This window comes from Leptomonas pyrrhocoris (assembly GCF_001293395.1).
Source record: "Leptomonas pyrrhocoris isolate H10 chromosome Unknown, whole genome shotgun sequence".
NCBI lineage: Eukaryota > Euglenozoa > Kinetoplastea > Trypanosomatida > Trypanosomatidae > Leptomonas > Leptomonas pyrrhocoris.
The window spans coordinates 464,442-481,970 of record NW_015438373.1 but is presented as its reverse complement, the minus strand read 5'-3'; the positions used below and the strand labels follow the sequence as shown (position 1 = coordinate 481,970).

The 17,529-nt window shown below is 58.8% G+C and overlaps 6 protein-coding genes across 7 annotated transcripts; all 6 read right to left on the bottom strand.

The window, feature by feature from the left end:
- Positions 1-320: 320 nt before the first annotated feature.
- Positions 321-1,275, bottom strand: ABB37_07216 (putative mitochondrial TFIIF-stimulated CTD phosphatase; the record flags this gene model as incomplete). 2 transcript variants are annotated; one of them, XM_015805764.1, is made up of 1 exon in its annotated part: positions 321-1,275. In XM_015805764.1, exon 1 carries the CDS (start codon positions 1,128-1,130, stop codon positions 321-323), a length of 810 nt encoding a protein of 269 aa, XP_015655770.1. In that variant the 5' UTR covers positions 1,131-1,275. The 2 variants fall into 2 exon arrangements, with proteins under 2 accessions (XP_015655770.1, XP_015655771.1); XM_015805765.1 differs by having other exon boundaries at positions 321-1,249.
- Positions 1,276-2,254: 979 nt separating this feature from the next.
- On the bottom strand, positions 2,255-3,769 carry ABB37_07215 (putative phosphatidylserine synthase; the record flags this gene model as incomplete). The annotated part of the gene is made up of 1 exon (XM_015805763.1): positions 2,255-3,769. The coding sequence occupies one exon, from the start codon at positions 3,767-3,769 to the stop codon at positions 2,255-2,257; it is 1,515 nt and encodes a 504-aa protein (XP_015655769.1).
- Positions 3,770-4,537: 768 nt separating this feature from the next.
- ABB37_07214 (putative mitochondrial hypothetical protein) lies at positions 4,538-6,750 on the bottom strand (the record flags this gene model as incomplete). Its single annotated transcript, XM_015805762.1, has 1 exon — positions 4,538-6,750. The coding sequence occupies exon 1, from the start codon at positions 6,257-6,259 to the stop codon at positions 4,538-4,540; it is 1,722 nt and encodes a 573-aa protein (XP_015655768.1). The 5' UTR covers positions 6,260-6,750.
- Positions 6,751-7,282: 532 nt separating this feature from the next.
- Positions 7,283-9,952, bottom strand: ABB37_07213 (putative Poly(A) polymerase; the record flags this gene model as incomplete). The annotated part of the gene is made up of 1 exon (XM_015805761.1): positions 7,283-9,952. The coding sequence occupies exon 1, from the start codon at positions 9,629-9,631 to the stop codon at positions 7,283-7,285; it is 2,349 nt and encodes a 782-aa protein (XP_015655767.1). The 5' UTR covers positions 9,632-9,952.
- A 779-nt stretch (positions 9,953-10,731) lies between these two features.
- On the bottom strand, positions 10,732-14,322 carry ABB37_07212 (hypothetical protein; the record flags this gene model as incomplete). The annotated part of the gene is made up of 1 exon (XM_015805760.1): positions 10,732-14,322. Exon 1 carries the CDS (start codon positions 13,372-13,374, stop codon positions 10,732-10,734), a length of 2,643 nt encoding a protein of 880 aa, XP_015655766.1. The 5' UTR covers positions 13,375-14,322.
- A 1,303-nt stretch (positions 14,323-15,625) lies between these two features.
- Positions 15,626-17,020, bottom strand: ABB37_07211 (Enolase; the record flags this gene model as incomplete). The annotated part of the gene is made up of 1 exon (XM_015805759.1): positions 15,626-17,020. The coding sequence occupies exon 1, from the start codon at positions 16,913-16,915 to the stop codon at positions 15,626-15,628; it is 1,290 nt and encodes a 429-aa protein (XP_015655765.1). The 5' UTR covers positions 16,916-17,020.
- Positions 17,021-17,529: the final 509 nt, after the last annotated feature.

The following is a 17,529-nucleotide window of genomic DNA, read 5'->3' as shown; positions in this document are numbered from 1 at the left end:
AGAATTTTAACAAAAAAAAATGTCGCCAAAAGAAAAACACACATCTGTGAATACGTATGCGAGGTTTGGCATTGCGCCATCCCACGCAACACCGCCAATGCAGCTTCTGTGGGTGGAGAGAGAGACGGAGATCGCCTTTCCTCTCTTCTTTCGTCTGCGAGGAAACCAGGGGTGAAAACACGCGAGTTTGTGGGGTGTGCGCGCAGAGATCAGAGCACTGTGCTTTGCAAGAAACACGCACGGAGTGCCGGTCCGGCGAAAGAGAAAAGGAAAAGAAACCAACGACCTCGTCTGTATTTGTTTTCTCTTTCACTATCATGTTAATCGTTGCGGATGCGTCGACACAGCACGTCTCGCACGTCCCTCGCCGGCACAAGCTCCTGCATCACAAACTCCTGCAGCCGCCGCATCCCGTTCGTTTCCGTCACGTTCAACCCCTGGCATGTATCCAGCCACAAGTAGTTGTCGGCGTGCATCTTCGCCTTACTTGGGGTGTCGTCAATAAGGACGGTGTTCTCCGGCTGTGCGATCGCGGGGAACTGCGCGAAGAGCTGTGAGAGGTCCTTCACGGTGGCGTGGTTGTCGTCCAGCACGGTCGCGTTCAGACGGCGGAAGTCGTCGGCCCGGGTGTGCTCCCGCGTCCACACAAACTCAAAACGAATCGGGGCAAGCGCAGCGGCCTCCTCTGTCACAGCTTCCTCCGCGGGTGACGCCTTTTTCTTCTTGTCAAAGCGACCACCACGACCGCTGCTCGTTTCACTCGCAGAAGCAGCAGCAGTAGCGGAGGGTGCTGCTGTTGGCGGCACCGGAGTCTTCGCAAACCCACCTCCCCTACTGCTTTCTGATCGAGTCACCGATGCCGCCGCTGCGGCGGGAGACTGCAAATAGGAGTCAAACACTGCGCTGACCAGCGGGTGCGAGTTGCGCGCCGTCGTCGAGCTCCAAATAGCCAGGCGACAGTGCGGCTGCAGTGCCCGCAGCACCTCCATCATGTGCGGCCGCAGCCAAACTTTGCTGGTGCCGACAGTGAGGTCTGGCGCCGGCATATTCTCTGGGACATTGCGAACGTGAATGCGCTCCATCAGCGTGCCGCGAAGACCGAAGACCAACAACGGCTTCAACGCAGGCATTTCTGTTAACGTGTCTCCCTTTTTTGCTGACTGTGTGTGTTTGTGTGTGTGCTTGTTTGTGTGAAGCAATGCGCAGCTGAACCACGTTATTTGACCGAAGCGACAACGCAAGATGTTCTACCTTGGAAGTTCTCCGAAGACAGCTTCGTCGCCGTTATTTCAAAAAAGGAAAAGAGAACGGGGAGGGGAGAAGCACTCAGCGCCGAGAGAACACACCCACAACTCTTAGACATCGAAGCCCACGCAGTTGCATAGAGGGAGCCCACCAACGCGTACGCACGACGGATTTGTGGGGTGTGCTCCAGCCATTAAGAAAAAATGCCGCTGTATGTGCCTCCCAGCATTGGTACACACACCGAAGAGCACGCTTGTTTTGCTTTCCTTTCGTTCCTTATTATGAGGTGACGCACGGGAAGCCCCAACGACGGCCGATCAGCAAACCAGCCGTTGCACACACCATCGCGAAAACGCGGAGGCCCCACAAACGAGGGCGGAAACAACACAGACAACAACAACACACAGAGATGAGGAGGAAGCGGCGGCGGACAGCGGGTAGGCGGGTGCTTCTGTGCAGCCGAACACACCCTTGGAAAGCTATCCCGGACAGAACGAAGAGAATTCTAAATAACTAAGTAGAGGTAAGTGCGCAGCTAAGAGGAGGGTCAAAAAAAATAGTCCCTACTCAACGTGGAAGCCGCACACGCACACACATGTGAGGTAGCGCCGACCGATGTCAAGAGCCAACAACCGCGGAATTAATTAAAAAAAGAGAAGAGAAGCGTGAACCAACGCAGACGAGTTGTTGTCGATGACACGCGAACGACGGTTTTGTTGCGTCGTCGTAGAGAATTCATCATTCCCACCAACGGCCGCACAACGTCGTTCGTACGTGGCTCCGGTTCTTCTTTTGATTATCCGTTTTTTGCTTGGTTCTCGGGAACTGCTCAAGAACTCGTGCTGGTGTGGGTATAGGTCGCACAATGTGAAGATCATATACATCTATATATCGACGTAAGTGAAAGGACTCGACAGCAGATCCAAAAAGCGAGCAGCGGGAACAGAAAGAAACACATGAAAGCAGCGGCACACGCGCGCGCCTGCGCTGCGCGATCCGGACCCTGGCTCTAACGCCACACGAAGATGTACTTCTCGTAGGGTGCCACGGCCGCCTCAAACGTGCGTCGGCCGACCTGCAAGTCCGGCAGCCCCATCAGGAAGAGGCCCAGAATACACAACGCCGCGGCGTAAAAGAAGACGTTGACGCAGCAGTACGCCAGTCCGCGGCGACGGTTGCGCTGCTCGATGGAGAGAACTCCAAAGTACAAGACGAGCCACACCGCAAAGCTGGCGATGGCTGCCATCCACGGGACGGCGATGTGCGTTGGCATGGCCACGTCCTGGAAGTAATGCCCCTCCACTGCCATCTTCGTGATCCAAATCGACTCCACGCAGATGCCCAGGATGGTCACCCAGGCGTTGGTGCCGATGCGCTTGACGTGCGGGTTCGTCATGTACTCGTAAAGCTCCCGCAGGCACGACGTGGCCAGCAGCGCCCACAACGCCAGCCGCGCCGTCACGAGGTGGTACTCGGGCTGCATTTGCAAAACGGCCTTCAGGGTAAAGCAGTTCAACTCCTGCACCATCATCAGCACGAGAATGCCGGCCACTTGAAAGAAGCGAGTCGGGCTCTGAAACACGTTCCAGTTATACCGCTCAAAGCTGCGGGGTCCGAACTGGCCCAGCAGCCGCTTCGCCTTCCCCCTCATCGTTGGAATCTCCTTCAACGCGATCCACTTGTACTCCTTCGCGTTCAGCTTCCGCAGCAGCCACATCCCCACCAACATGCCGCCAGTGTTGCAGATCAACACGTCCAGCAAAAGGTGGTCCCACCAGCACTCGCGGAAGTTGGGCAGGACGTGCTGGAAGGTGACCTCCATCACCTCAAACCCGAGCGACACGGCCGTCACGACGCGCCAGTCGCGCAACACCAGCATCTTAACGACGTAGCCGAGGGAGTGCGCCAGGATGAACATGTCGAAGGCGGTGTGGACAAAGAGCCACGGATTCTCGGCCGTGCTCATGCGACAGTCTTCCGCGTAGGCTCGCTCCGGCAACGGCTCCAGCAGCGACGTGTCGTAGTAGCCCATGATCATCCGCACGGTGGGCAGGTCTTGGAAGATCATAAACGTGAGAAAGACGAGGTAAAGCACCCCGAGTGCGAGGACGCCGCGCCACACCGCCGGGTGCGGCCGCACCATCAGCGAGTCCGGCAGGTGCACCGTACCGAAGCCGATGAACACGAACGCCGCCGCCGAGAGACCGAGCTTAACGTTCTGCGCCACGCTAAGATTTGGGTAGTAGTAGTAGCGCAACATCAACAAGAGACCCACGAGAATCGTCAGGAGCACGGCGACGGTGTGGGGGGTGTAGGCGCGGTCCGCGAAGTCCAACTCCCGCACCCACGGGCTGGCCGGCTTCACGTGATCGTCGGTGCGGTGCGCCACAGACACCGAGTCGAGGGGGTGCGTCAGCACCAATGACGGGGGACGAGCTCTGGCATACTTGTCTCCTCTCTTCTTGTCCCCCGCGCCGGCCTCGCCGTTGCCGCTGTTGGTGTCTGCCGCGCCGTTGGAAGACATCGCGGCAGATTTTGGCTCCTCGGCCTTCCCCTTTACCTCCCCACGACCCGACCTATCGCGACCCATGAGACGTCTTTGATGAAAAAAAAAATAGGAAAAAAAGTGAAAAGGAGGGGGCAGCGGCAGGCAGGAGGTGTTCGTCGTCTGTTCAGGGTGCCGATCTTTTTGCTGTTGTTTTACTGCGAGTCAGGATAGCCGAAATAAATACATATGTACATACACATGAGAAGTTAGTGACATGCGTGAATTTTGTGGTGGTTGAAAACGATAGTGATGACGGCGACGGTGGAGACGACGACGAGGTTGGCAGCTGGAGTATTTGCAGCACATCGGATGCCTTTCTCTAAGCGGCGCTCTTGCTTTCTTTTCCGGTTCTCTTGCTCTACGCGTGGAGAAAGGTGGGGCCGCCGCCGGCCCTTTTGCGATCATCGGCGTGGACGCGGCGGAAGCGCGATTGGTGCTGACCTCTGCCGTTTCGCAGCAGTGACCACCGTAGCGCAGCTCAGAGGACGAGAACACACACAACTCTGCATAGCGGGAAGGGGGTGGTGGTGCGAGTGGGGAGTTGCGCGATGGAAACTCTCGCACGTGTGTCACACGTAAACGACACCCTTCGGAGAAGAAGAACAAAACAGCTGGACGAAAGAGCGAAAAAGAAAACAGCATTCCCAAGAGCAGTACAAAGGAATACTAATAAATAAAAGGTAAAGCCGCTTGGGAGCAGAAAAAACAAGAGATGCGCATTTCCTTCAGTTCCGCAAACAAACTTCATAGACTGCCGCGGCTCTGGCGCAACTTCGCGAGTCCCGTCGCGTTCACAACGTATGGAATATTCGCAATCAACTCCGTCGCACGGAGGCCACGCGTGCCACGATCATCCGCGGAGACAACCATGTCCGCCGCCACAGCGTGCGCCAGGGCACCGGCGCAGGTCGTGTCGAAGGTGCCGTGCAGCCTCTGCCCCGCCAGCCCCGCCAGCAGTCCCGTCAGCACGTCCCCCATGCCTCCGCTCGCCATACCGGGATTGCCGGCGTCGACAATGGCGGCATTTGTCAGACGCGACGGCACGCTGTTCACCGCCGCCACGTCGTGGGTGCTACTCTTTGCATCGTCGTACACCACCGTACCGGGGCCTTTTAACAAGCACGTACCGCCAAGAATCGCCGCCAGTCGTCGCGCAGCGTCCATCCGGTCCTTCTCGACCTCCGCCACGTCGCAGCCGAGGAGGCGGGCAGCCTCGCCGGGGTGCGGCGTGATGATGCTGTTGGGAACGGCCGGCAGCGACCCGTGTGTACGCAGCTGCTCGCTCAACACATTCAAAGCGTCCGCGTCCAGCACGAGCGTCTTCTCTGGGTGCCCCGCGGCGTGCTGTACCGCCACCGACACCGCCGTGAGCGCAAACTCAGCGCAGCCCAACCCAGGACCCACCGCGATCGTCGTGGCCCACGTAAGCGCCTCCTCCAGCTGCTGCGCAAGTGGAACGGCAGACGCGTGGGACTTGCTGTCGCCGTCATCGCTGACGGTTTGCACCATCACTTCAGGGCACCGCGTGAGCAGCGACGTGGCGTACTCGGGCCGGGTCAGCACGCGCGTCAGCCCGGCCCCGGCCGTGACGCACGCCTCGGCCGCCATCACAATCGCGCCGCCAAAGCCGTGGTCACCACCGATCAGCACGACCTTCCCGCAGCTGCCCTTGTGCGCTACGGCGGACCGCGGTGCGCCAAAAAACACGGCGACGTCGTCGATGGAAAGGCGGCGGCACTGCACGTGCTGCAGCCGCGCCGATGCCGCCATCCACTCCTCCAGGCCCAGGCTGCGGTAGTGCAGCTGACCGACGTAGTCGCGGGACTGCCCGGTCAGGAGGCCAGGCTTCAAGCAGATAAACGTCGCCGTGTGATCGGCCCGCACACACGCGCCAGCCGCCACGCCGGTCTCGGCGTTCAGCCCAGACGGGATGTCGATCGCCACTCGCGGCACCGGTAGCTCGTTGATGCAGCGGATGACCTCTTCGTAGTGCGCCCGAGGTCGACCGGTGATGCCGGTGCCCAACAGGCCATCAATCACGAGATCCACATCGGCAGGCACCTGCACTGCCTGTCCTTCCTCGAGCGTCCTCTCGGTGCCCCCCGCCGCCTGCCAGGCCTCACGTGCCCGCGTCGCCTCCGTCGGGAGAGGCTTGTTATGCGGCATGCACAGCACCGTGACGGACCTACCCGCCTGTCGGGCGTGGCGTGCAATCACGTAGCCGTCCCCACCGTTGTTGCCGGGGCCGACCAGGATGAGCCAATGCCGCTGCTGCGCGTACAGGTTCGCAAAGATGTTGTACGCCGCCCCGCCAGCACGCTCCATCAGCTGGCCGAGGTCGATGTTTTGGCTCGCCGCCGCGGCGGGTTCGGCCTCCCGCAGCCACGCCGCGCTCCACACGCACCGCCGCAGCGTCTTCTCGAGCGCGGTGGCGACGTGGCAGCGCTCCATCAGCCACCGAGACATTTTATGTTTTCCGATGTTGTTGTTGTTGCTGTTTTGATGTGATGTTTTTGGTCCTCTAGTCGAAACTTCGTGCACGACGTCAGTAAGGCTGTTCCTGTGTGCAGGTGTGTGTGTGTGTGTGTGTGTTTGCGTTGTTGGTATTCTCAGAAAGCAGAGAAGAGAAAGGCTAAAGATCGGTAGAGAGTGCAAAAACGAAATAGGGAGCGAAGCAACATCAGAGAATCAAGGGGAAGAAAGACCAGCTGAAAACGGATAGCGTGGAAAGCGTTTCCGTACACAAAAAAAAAGGATTGTATTTTTCTTGTAATAATAATAGTAATAAAGAAGCGTTGCGACACGAGCTGCAGGAGTATTTCTTTCTTTGGCCAATGGATGCTATGGTTGATGCGTTCCAATGGCGTGCCCTGTGGTGTTGTTCGTTGCTGACGTTTGCAACGAGGCAGACGGCGTACGTCAACAAGACAGATTAACCGATATGAAATGAGAAAGCTGAGATGCGACAGGAATACAATAAGTGTGTGTGGTGGGGTGGGGGGGGGGTTCGGTGTAATGGAACGCTACAGCCGTGTGCTGACGTGCGATTCGCACAGCGTAGCCGAATAGAGGGAGCACGGCATCTCCTCTCTTCCACTCTACCGCTTCCTTCGTCGGAAAGACGTGCAGACGGGGCGTCCACGCGTCCTCAATATGCTTTTTAATTCCTACCTTCCCTGCTCAGCAAGGTCAGAAGAAACGCAAACACGCATTAGAGGTGGAACCGACTAAAGTTTGCGAAAAGTCGTTCCTGCTTCGTTTTCCCTTTTCCGTTTCTACACCGCAGTGAGAATGATGATGATGATGATGCAGCGGTGATGAAACTGGTATTCGAGCGCTTTAGTTTGTTATATTTTTAGGGAGACAGAAAATATATTGATATACAGCACGGTATTAAATGCGGTCCACCGTAGGAGTGCTTTAAAAAGGGATCAGCCCAATCCGTGGGAAACCGGCAAATGCCTTCCGCCCGTTCGTCCCGTGTGCGTGTTAGAAATCGAGGCCCAGCGCCACATCCAGGTCATCGTCGTCGTTCTTCTTGGCAGCAGCAGCAACTGCAGCCGGGGCAACAGCGGTGGTGGTAGCCTCCGTCTTGGCAGTCACAGAGGCGCCGTTGTGCTGACCATCCTCTGCTCGCGGACGCTTGCGCAACGCCTCCGCCGCCTCGGCGGAAACAGCGGTGCTGCTGCCCGGATGACTTCTGCCCTGTCCAGCTGTCGTGGAGGCCACGGCGGAGGAGGAAGGATGATTGTCCTCAGCCGCACTCTGCGCCGCGGTAGAGGAGGAGGAGGTGCCGCCGGTTGTGTGGGCTGCTGCGGCGGCGGCGGTGGTGGTGGTGGCCGCTGACAAGGAGGACGCCGTCTCGTGTTCGCTGTGATGACCGTTCGACGGCGCCGGTGCAGGCGAAGACGTAGAAGACGAAGCAGAGAAGCCGCCTACAGCACCACCACTACCACCATCATCACCATCACGGCCACCGCTCATCGAAGGCGTCTCTTTCTTCGCCTCGTTAAGCCGCCTCTCTGCCTCCTGCTGCGTCGCAGCTGCCGTTGCCTCTGTCGGCTCTTCTAGATCGTGCTGCTGCTCCTCCGCCGCCTCGACGTAGCCCGCCGCCTCTTTCACGAAGGCCGGGATGCGGGTCATATCCACCACCGTGATCGCCGGCAGCTTCGTGATGCCCTCGCGGTACTGGCGCAGCTCACGCACCACCGTGTGGAAGGTGCGGATGGCGGGCATCAGGTCAATCTTCGCCGACGACACCTTCGTGTCCACCGTCATCCCGATGAAGTAGTGCGCCGTGAACCACGTCGGACCCGCTGCAGCCGCCGTCGCACCCGCACTCGCAGAAGAGGGGGTAGTCGAGGACGACGCGTCGTGCTTGGCCGCGACGCCATCCCGCAGAGACTTCGCGTGCGTGTCGGCGTTCAGCTGTCCAGAGCTGCGCGGGCCAACGCTGCCGCGCGGGCCGGCCACGCTCCCTGCGCCGGCGGCTTTGCTCGTCATGCGTGCCCGCAGCTCGACCTCGTCGGGGTCCTCGAAGCGGCGGGGGTTGAGGTGCAGGCGCAGCTGGCGGTAGTCCTCCAGCGTGTGCCCGCGTGAGGAGGCGTTGCCCGACCACAAAATACGCATGCGCGACTCCACGCCGTCGGCGTAGGCCTGATAGAGCTCCGCATCGCTGCAGGACACCTTCATGTGCAGATAGTGCTGATACTTCCCGAAGAAGGGCACCGGCTCCAGGACGCTGGACCACACCCCGAAAGGGCCAAAGCGCGCCTTCGCCTCCGCCTCGCTCAGGCCGAGGTGCTGACTCAGCAGCTCATGGCCGCGCTGGAACTCAACGCACAACTGGCGCAGGTTCGTCAGGGTGACGTTGTAGCAGGCGTTGCCGTACGGCACAGCAGGCGTCAGGACCGGGAAGAGGGCCATAGCGTCCGACTTCGACTCTCGCGGGTCCCAGCCGCGCCCGAGGTGGCTGCGTGCCCGCGTCGACTCCGTGAGGTAAATTGCTCGGTTCTCCGTGCCCGTCTCGTGCGGGTTTGGCTTAAACCACGTGTGGTAGGTGCGGAAGAAGCGCGTGATCATGCCGGCGGCGTTCTGGTTGGGGTAGCACTGACAAACGAAGGCGGTTAGGATGGCCCAGCCGATGCCCGACGGGAAGCCGAAGGTGTTGCTGTAGATTGCGCGAGCTTTACCCCACGCCTTCACGAAGCGCAGGGCCTGACGGAAGACGGCCTTGTTGGGGACGAGGTCCATGATGTTGTGGGCCACCCGCACCGCATTGCAGCTGAGCACGGACTGCTCATCTAAGCCCTGCAGGAGGTCATCAGTGATCACCTCCGGCACGCGGTCTTGCCGAATCGAGCCGAAGGAGAGGTCGATATCGATGCCGTCGCACATCATCGCGATAATCGGCACGCGCGACTCGCGAATGCAGTGCAGGTCCGTCACCCACGGCTCGCTCTTCAGCCGTGGCGCGAGGGAGTTGAAGAAGTGCTCCCGGGTGATGCGACTCGGCGCGATGAGGACCATGTCAATATCGCTGCCGGAGGTGTGCACGTTGTACCGGTAGGAGCCGGTGGCGAAGATGCGGCCCTCCACCTGCGCCGCGGCCGCCTCGGGCATGCGGAACTCCGTAATCATCGTGTGTCGAATCCAAACCCGCACGACGTTCACGATGCGCTCCAGAACGGAGCGACGACGGTTCGACTCCTCCTCTGGCTCGATGCGGGTGAGGCACCACTCGCCCAGCGTTGCGTCGTGCACCACCTCCCCGCCCTTCGGGCCATCGCTGGAGATAATCTTCTTGGCCAAGAAGCCCTTATCTGCGGCAGACGCCATAGTGAATTAGAAGCTGAAAATGGAGTAAATAATATAACTAAAATAAGAACAAGGAGGCGAACCAGCCACAACAACGACTCAACGCCGAAATGAGGAGGAGGGATAACAAGAACAACGAAAAGAGCTTTACGCTGGCCGCTGCAAACACCACACCTTTGAAGAGAAAAATGACAAACAATATAAAAAAATGTGCAGGTTTCAATAAGGACAATTAACACCTTGAAAAGTCCTATGCGTTTTCTTTTTCGCTCTCAAATTTACTCGCCCAATGCGTGACTGTATGAATGTACGCGTACGCGAACCCGAAAGCCCCCAAGAACTAAAGGTATACATATATTTGTATTTGCAGCGATGAAAGACGCGAAGACGAGGGCAGGGAGGGGGGGGGGGGGCAGGAAAAGGTTTGCTGCAGAGAAGAGAAAGGGAAAGAGCTGGCGGCAGCACTCTTGACCGGAGTCTGCTTGTTGGACGACTGGCTGCGGCAAGGGTGCATTTCGCGTGAGCTGTCCCTATCGCCGCTGACAAGAGTCGGGAAGAAGTAAAGGAAGATATAAACGGCTCCTTCGCTCTTTCTTTCTTTTGTCACGAGCATGGATGGAAGCCTCAACACGATGACGCCGGCGGTGAGCCCAAAAAAAAACACCGCTGCTACAACCCCGCCCGTCACCGCTTCTCTTTGGGTTGCTCGAAAGTTAAAAATAAAAACCTCATTCAGCAACACGATGAGTCAATGGCAAGACTTCCTTCCACATGGGAGACAGAGAAAAGTAGTATAAAGACAAAGAGGGAGAACACACACGCATGCACATGCACATACCTGTTTTGAAAAGGGAAAAAATGAAAAATGAAAAAGGGAGAAACAGACCTGAAGAGTACTGCCGTTGCCCGGCACGCAACAGACGAAACACCAACACATCCATTTCACTTCGTATTTTTCTTGCTGTCGCGCCGATATTTCGCCCCTTCCAATACAACACCAAACATGAAAACGCACAGGCACACGCACGGACACGCCCCCGTCTTTCAGAAGAGAGAAGAGTCGATGATTGCGGTACATCTCGGCGGAAAGAGGCGGTTCACTTGCACCACCTCCGCCGCCGCTACTTGCGATCGAGAAGGATATCCAGCGCGCACGGCTGCATCGTCAGGTTCAGCAAATCTTGAACGATGGTGCGCGACGCAGCAGGGCGGCGACGACGCACGGAGGACCGTCGCACGCTATCTGATATGCTGCGGGGGTTCGTGCTGCTCGGCAGCCGGCTCGCCGCCGTGGCGGAGAGCGACGACTCGTTCTGCATCGTCAGCTCCGCGCTGATCTCGGAGATGGTGGTGGTGTTTGCGACGGTTGCCTCACCCAGGCGATCCAGCACGGCCTGCACGAGTGCCTCGAAGAGCGGGGCGGGGCGCAGCATGGGACACTGAATAGACGACAGCCCCCGCACCGTGATGCCGACGGCGTCATCTATCGACACCTCGCTCCCTCCAGCCGTTGGCGTCGTGACCGGGGCTGGCGGGGGAGAAGGAGTGAGAGGAGGAGAAGAAACAAGAAGATGGCCACCACCGCCACCCGCACCCCGACCGTTGTCATTCCCCATCGTCATGGACAGCGATTGGCCCACCGTGCAGCTGTCAATTCCAGCAAAAGTGCTGGACGCACCTGTTGTGGGGTTCGTCGTCGCAGGAGCAACATCAGCCGCAGCACCGCTGTTGACGGGGGTCGACTGGGCATTGTACGCCTCCAGCGCCAGCGTCTTCCTCGCCGTGTCGCTCTCGTGCATGCCGGCCGCACGCGAAGGCGGTCCCTCACCGCGCCCATACGCTGTCTCCATTGGTCCTTTCGAGGGGTGCGACGGTCCTTTCCGCAGCAACCCGCAGACGACCACCGGCTGCGGCCCTAACACGGGCTCCAACTCCATCATGATGTCCGCCGCCTGCACGAGCGTTACCTTATGCGCCGGGTCGTAGCACAGGGCGATGGCGTGGCAGTGGCGGCACACAAAGCGCCGCAGCTCCTCGTAGCGGTCGGCGCCGCTGAGGTCGTAGATGTGCAGCGTGACCTCCGCGGAGAGCCCACCGGCGAGGCGCACCGCCGTGGCTCTGCGCACAAACCCGATCGTCGGCCGCACCACCATCTGCGCCGCCTTCTCGCCCAAAAACGACTGCACCGCCGCCGTCTTCCCAATACCGCTGGGGCCCACCAACGCAACGCGAATCGGACTCGAGAGCAGAATGCGAGCCCCCAGTGAAAAGGAGGAAAGGCCCTCGCAGCGGGCCATCTCCTGCCGACGAGCGAAGTCAAGGAACTGGGTGTAGTTGTACCGTGCGTGGAGCGAGATCACCCGCTTCGCCGCCTCGCTCTCGGAGAGGGCCGTCGCGTCTTGAATCACAGGGGTGCTGTTGAAGATATCATCCGCCAGGGAGGACGGGGCGTTGCCGCCGCCACCGCCGTACCACGGGGAGGCGCGCTGCTGCTGCGCACGCAGGGCCGCTGCCCGCGACTTGAGCGAAGAGAGCTGCATCGCCTCCCCCTCCTGCACCCACCGTGTCATGTTGTACTGATACCAAATGAGGTTGTCGCGGGACATGAAGTAAAAGTCGGCCGACACCATCGCCATACTCGCCAGGTCGAGCAGGTTCAAGTATGTCATCACCTTCACCAGCAGCACGCGCTGCAACATCTTCAGCTCGCCCCGGCTGCGCCGCCGCAGCTCCCCGTTTTCCTGACGCGTTGAGACGACGAGCTGCACTTCGTACGAGCAGCTGGCGCACACCCGGCACGGCACCACGTTCGCTACTACCGGCGAAGAAACGACAGAGTTCGTGACGATATTGCTGCTATTCGCATTCGACGTGGCGTTGCCCATGGACGTGTTCGCGCTGCCACTGGTGCTGTCCATGCCGACTTGACTCGTCGTCGTGAGCGTCTCAGCACCAGGAGAGGTCGAACCAACGGAGGAGTCCCCGCTGTTGCTGCGCATTCCAGCGCCGTTTGCACCATGTACGCCATTTGCCGAGACAGCCGCTCGCGTGGGGCCAGACGGTGTTGCGGCGTCGGAACCCCCACCCAGCGCGGTCAGCTCCGGTGTCGAGGCGGGCGAGTTTCCGCTCTTCGTCCCATAAAAGGTATGGTGGCTACTACTAGCAGTATTATTGTTATTGTTCACACTCAGGCCCTCCTGCATCCCCGTCGGCATCGCCTTTGCCGCCGTCGCGGCGGAGAGGCACACGAGGTTGTTGCAGCACGACGCACAGAACACACGCCCGCACATGCGACAGCGGTGCTTGCGGTTGAAGAGGGAGAAATTGTTGTTGCAGTCAGGGGCCATGCAGTTCATAACGTGCGCGTCAGGGATCCACTGATCCAGCGGGCAGCACCGCACCTGCGAGGGATCCAGCACAGGTTTTGCCAGCGACGAGGTTGCCGTTGCCGCACCGGAGCCGTTCATGGCGGTGAGCGAGAGGGCGCTGCTGTTTGGGTTAGCGGCCTCGATCATCGAGCGTCGCGTTGCCGAGGCCCCGACGTGTGCGCCGTAGCTGTGAGAAAGGGATGCGGCTCGGCTGAGGTTCAAGGCAGAGTACACGGCGGCGCTAGTGCCTAAAGGGCCGGTGCTGTTGCCGCCTCCACCGGCTGCCGCCTCATCGCCGGTCATCCCGTACAGCACGTTGACCTTCAGCACCCGTGGCGCACGCGCTACGTGCACGGCTGAGGTGCTGCTATACAGTGGGGCGGGCTCTCGCTCCATTCTGTTTTGCGTGTGCCCTCTTCGTGTGTTGTCTCCAACAGTCGCACACAGAGTTGCGGCAGCCCGACGTGAGGCCTCTTTTCTCTAAAAAAATAAAACTAAAAAAAACAGATGGGCCGGGAAAGCCAGATGAGCGGGGCAAAATGAGAGCTGCTGCTTCTTGCAATGTGACGCGCGGGGGAATTCAGAAGACGCCATGCACCGATCGATGCCAACAAAGGAACCCAAAACGGCAGTCGTACGAAGGGAGAAGTGTTGGTCCGCAGCCGACGACGACTCTGAAGTGTGAGGACACTACAACACAAATCAGCGTGGAAATGATAAACCGTAGAGGTGAGGTGGAAACGAAAGCGGGGGGGAATAAATTGTTGCTGTATGGGTGCCGTCGGCAGGTGGTGACGTGTTCAGCGAGTTCCTTCTTGAGCGACGTTCTCTTCCTCCTTCTTTCGGCGGGAAAAGTGGATTTGTGCTGACGCTGGCGAAGAAGAAAAAAGAAAAGAAAAGGCTGAAGAAGAAAAACAGATGTGGCCCCCTTACCTATCGTGCTATGTGTGTAGGTCGGAGTGTATGGATGGGTGGGTGGGTGGCGCCGATGAATACAATGAATACGATGCTGCAGCTCAGTTTACTTGAATCCCGCCGCACAGACAACAACAACAAAAAGTGTTCACACGGAGCGCACCACCACCACCACAGCAGCAGCAGCAGCGACAGGTTTGACGACAATTTCAAAAAACTGTTCGCTTTCTTTTTCTCACGCCGACGCCCTTAATCTGCTCCGTGTACGACGGAGAGAGCACAGAGACAACATCCGTGCTAGGGCACGTAAACTGCGTGTGCGGTTCCCCTCCACAAAACAAAACACCCAAGATAACAGGAAGAAGAAGGCGGAAGCGCAGCGGAAGCAGCAGGGTCGCCCAACACGTTTACGTAAGCAGAGAAGCCGCTAACGAAGCACGGATAAGAAGATTTAAAAAAAAAAGGAGTAAGAATGTGAGGTAAAGCGGGGAAATGAAGAAGATTTCATCTCGAGAGAGCGTGTGTGCGTAGACCAGCAATCGTCCCCGATTACGCACAACGATCGGCGAGATGCTCTTACTCTTCTACGCAGTGTGGGCCTTTGTGTGTGTGTGTGTGTGTGTGTGTGTGTTTGTTTGTCATGCCCTTTAGGAGTTGCATTGCCGAACGTCTGCTTTGGCGACAATGGTATGCAAGCAGTACGCCTTCCTGTTCTATGCACATCGTAGGGGTGTCGTGGCCGTTTCCATCGCTGATCCGCCAAATAGCCACACACACGCACGGATATACAACAACACCAAAAAGGTTGTTAAACCAGGGCCAATAACACTATTGAGCACCCTCATGATACCTCACCTGAATCTGTGCGGCTAGATCTTCTTCTGTCTGATACTTCTTGTAAGATTTGTCTCCTTTTCTTTTTGACTGAAAGGCCTAGGTGACAGAATACACGAACATGACAAAGTAGAAACGGATGAGGTCCGATTGCAGCTCTTCAACCAGCCAACAGCATCGCACGTTCATCCGTTCGTCCCATTCTTTTTCTTTTGCTGCCGAGACGAAGGAAAGATAATCCTTACGCTTCCTTTTCTTTGTTTGTTTGTTTTGATTGGGTGCTTTCTTTATATAGCTTCCTTTTAGCCTTTTCCCCGGAAGACACGCGCTACGGTCCACGTTAGATGTATAAAAGTATGTATATATATATATACGTCTTTTGCGAGAGATCATGTTATAGTATTGTTTTTGTTCTACTTTCCATCCGCATTGTGTGGCGCTGCGCGAGACAAACACCACCGCCATCGCGGTTACGTGAACGACCTCTTCCTGCCGCGTACTCAACGCGCAGCAGATCGACAGTCGCCCAATCCATCGCGCGCGGCGGCACTCACAGAAAGCTGTTCAGACTCGAAAAAGTGCGGTACACGCAGTCTCCTGAGCGACAAAGCGGGGTGCTGCTGCGACGACCCTGTCATCTCTCCGGTATATAGCGAAGGCGACAAAGAGAGCATCGTCACAGCAACACAGACACACACCGTCAGGTACTCACGAGGCACACGGGACGCGGAGAAACAAAGAAACAAACAGAAAACAAACCAAAAGAGACTCACATTTCAAGCATTTACAAGTGAAACAAAGTTAGAGAGTTTGTTTTCTGTTTTTTGAAGAGGCAAGCATCGCGCAACGAAACCCCACAGCACATGAAGGGGCTCCGCACGCGCCCGACGCGGCGACCTTACGCCCAGCCGGGATAGCCGTACTTCGCGCTGCCGCCAAGCTCCTCCTCGATGCGCAGCAGCTGGTTCAGCTTCGCAGTGCGCTCGCCGCGGCACGGCGCGCCGGTCTTGATCTGGCCAGTGCCCAGGCCAACGGACAGGTCCGCGATGTACGTGTCCTCCGTCTCGCCGCTGCGGTGCGACACCATCACCGACCACCCGTGCGCCATGCACAGCTTCGACGCAGCAATCGACTCGCTGATCGTGCCGATCTGGTTGATCTTCAGCAGCAGCGAGTTGCACGCCTTCTTGTCGATCGCCATCTTCACGCGCTCCACGTTCGTCACCGTCAGGTCGTCGCCAACGATCTGCGCCTTGCCCTCCAGCGCCTTCGTGATGGCAGCGAACTCGTCGAAGTTGTCCTCGTTGAAGGGGTCCTCGATCGACACGAGCGGGTACTCCGCCACCCAGCGCGTGTACGTCTCCTGCAGCTTCTCCGCAGACACGTACGTCGGCTCGGGGTTCTTGAACGTCAGGTTGTACATCTTCTTGCTCGCGTCGTACGCCTCGCTCGCGGCGCAGTCCATGCAGATCGCGAACTTGCCCTTGTGGCCCGCCTTCTCGATCGCCTCCATCAGGATCGGCAGCGGCTCGTCGATGTGCTTGATCGGCGGCGCGAAGCCGCCCTCGTCGCCCACGTTCACCGCGTCCTGGCCGTACTTCTTCTTGATGATCGACTTCAGCGCGTGGTACACCTCAGAGCCCATGCGCAGCGCCTCGTGGAACGACACAGCCTTCGTCGGCGCGATCATGAACTCCTGGAACGGCAGCACGTTGCCGGCGTGCTTGCCGCCGTTGATCACGTTGAAGCACGGCACCGGCAGGCGGATCTCCTTCGTGCCCGCCAGCTGCGCGATGTACTTGTACAGCGGCACGCCCGCCTTCGCCGCAGCGGCCTTGCTGATCGCCATCGAGCAGCCAAGGATCGCGTTCGCGCCGAGCTTGCTCTTGTTCTTCGTCCCGTCCAGCTCGCACATCATCTTGTCCAGGCCAGCCTGGTCCGCCTCGTCCTTGCCCACCAGCGCGGGGGCAAGCACCTCGTTCACGTTCTTCACCGCCTGCAGGCAGCCGGTGCCGATGTAGCGCGCCTTGTCGCCGTCGCGCAGCTCGCACGCCTCGTGCACGCCGGTCGACGCGCCGGACGGCACGGCGGAGCGGAACATGCCCGCCTCCGTCGTCACCTCCACTTCCACCGTGGGGTTGCCACGGGAGTCGAGCACCTCGCGGGCGTGGACCTTCTGGATCGGCATGGCGTTGGAAAGGAGAGAAAAGTGGCGGTGTTTTTGATGCGTAGGAGCGCGGGGCCCGGTGGTGTGTGAAAAGGAAAGATGGTCGTTAACGTGAGCGAAAAGACTGTCGCGCGGCACGGCGAGACCAAAGCAGGGAGGCGTTGAAGGAGAGAGAGAGTACTGCAAGACGAAAGGCAGCAGCCCGCACGCATGCAGGTACACAGGGAGGAGCCGCAGACAGGGAAAAGAGGACGAGGGCAGCGCGAGTGCACTCGCCACACCGCGCACCGCAGCGTTCGACGCTAGAACTGTTCTCTTCAATCATTTGTTGGTGCAGCAAACACGCATACACACACCGCCGCCGCCGCCGCCCCTCGCACGCGCATGCACGCCGTGTGCAGTGTCAGAGCATCGTTAAACCGCGAACAGAGCGAAAAACAAGTCAGACGAAAAAGGTTAGAGAGTTAATACCAAAATATACGAGTTGCGCGCACACCGGCACGCGCACGCCTCACCCGGTCACCGCAGCCGACGGGTCACGCGGGGCCCGTTTTGACGCAGCCCGCACAGCACCGCCTGCACACCGCTCGCGTCGTGTGCGTGCAGCAGCGGCGACAGGGACCAGGCGCACGCGG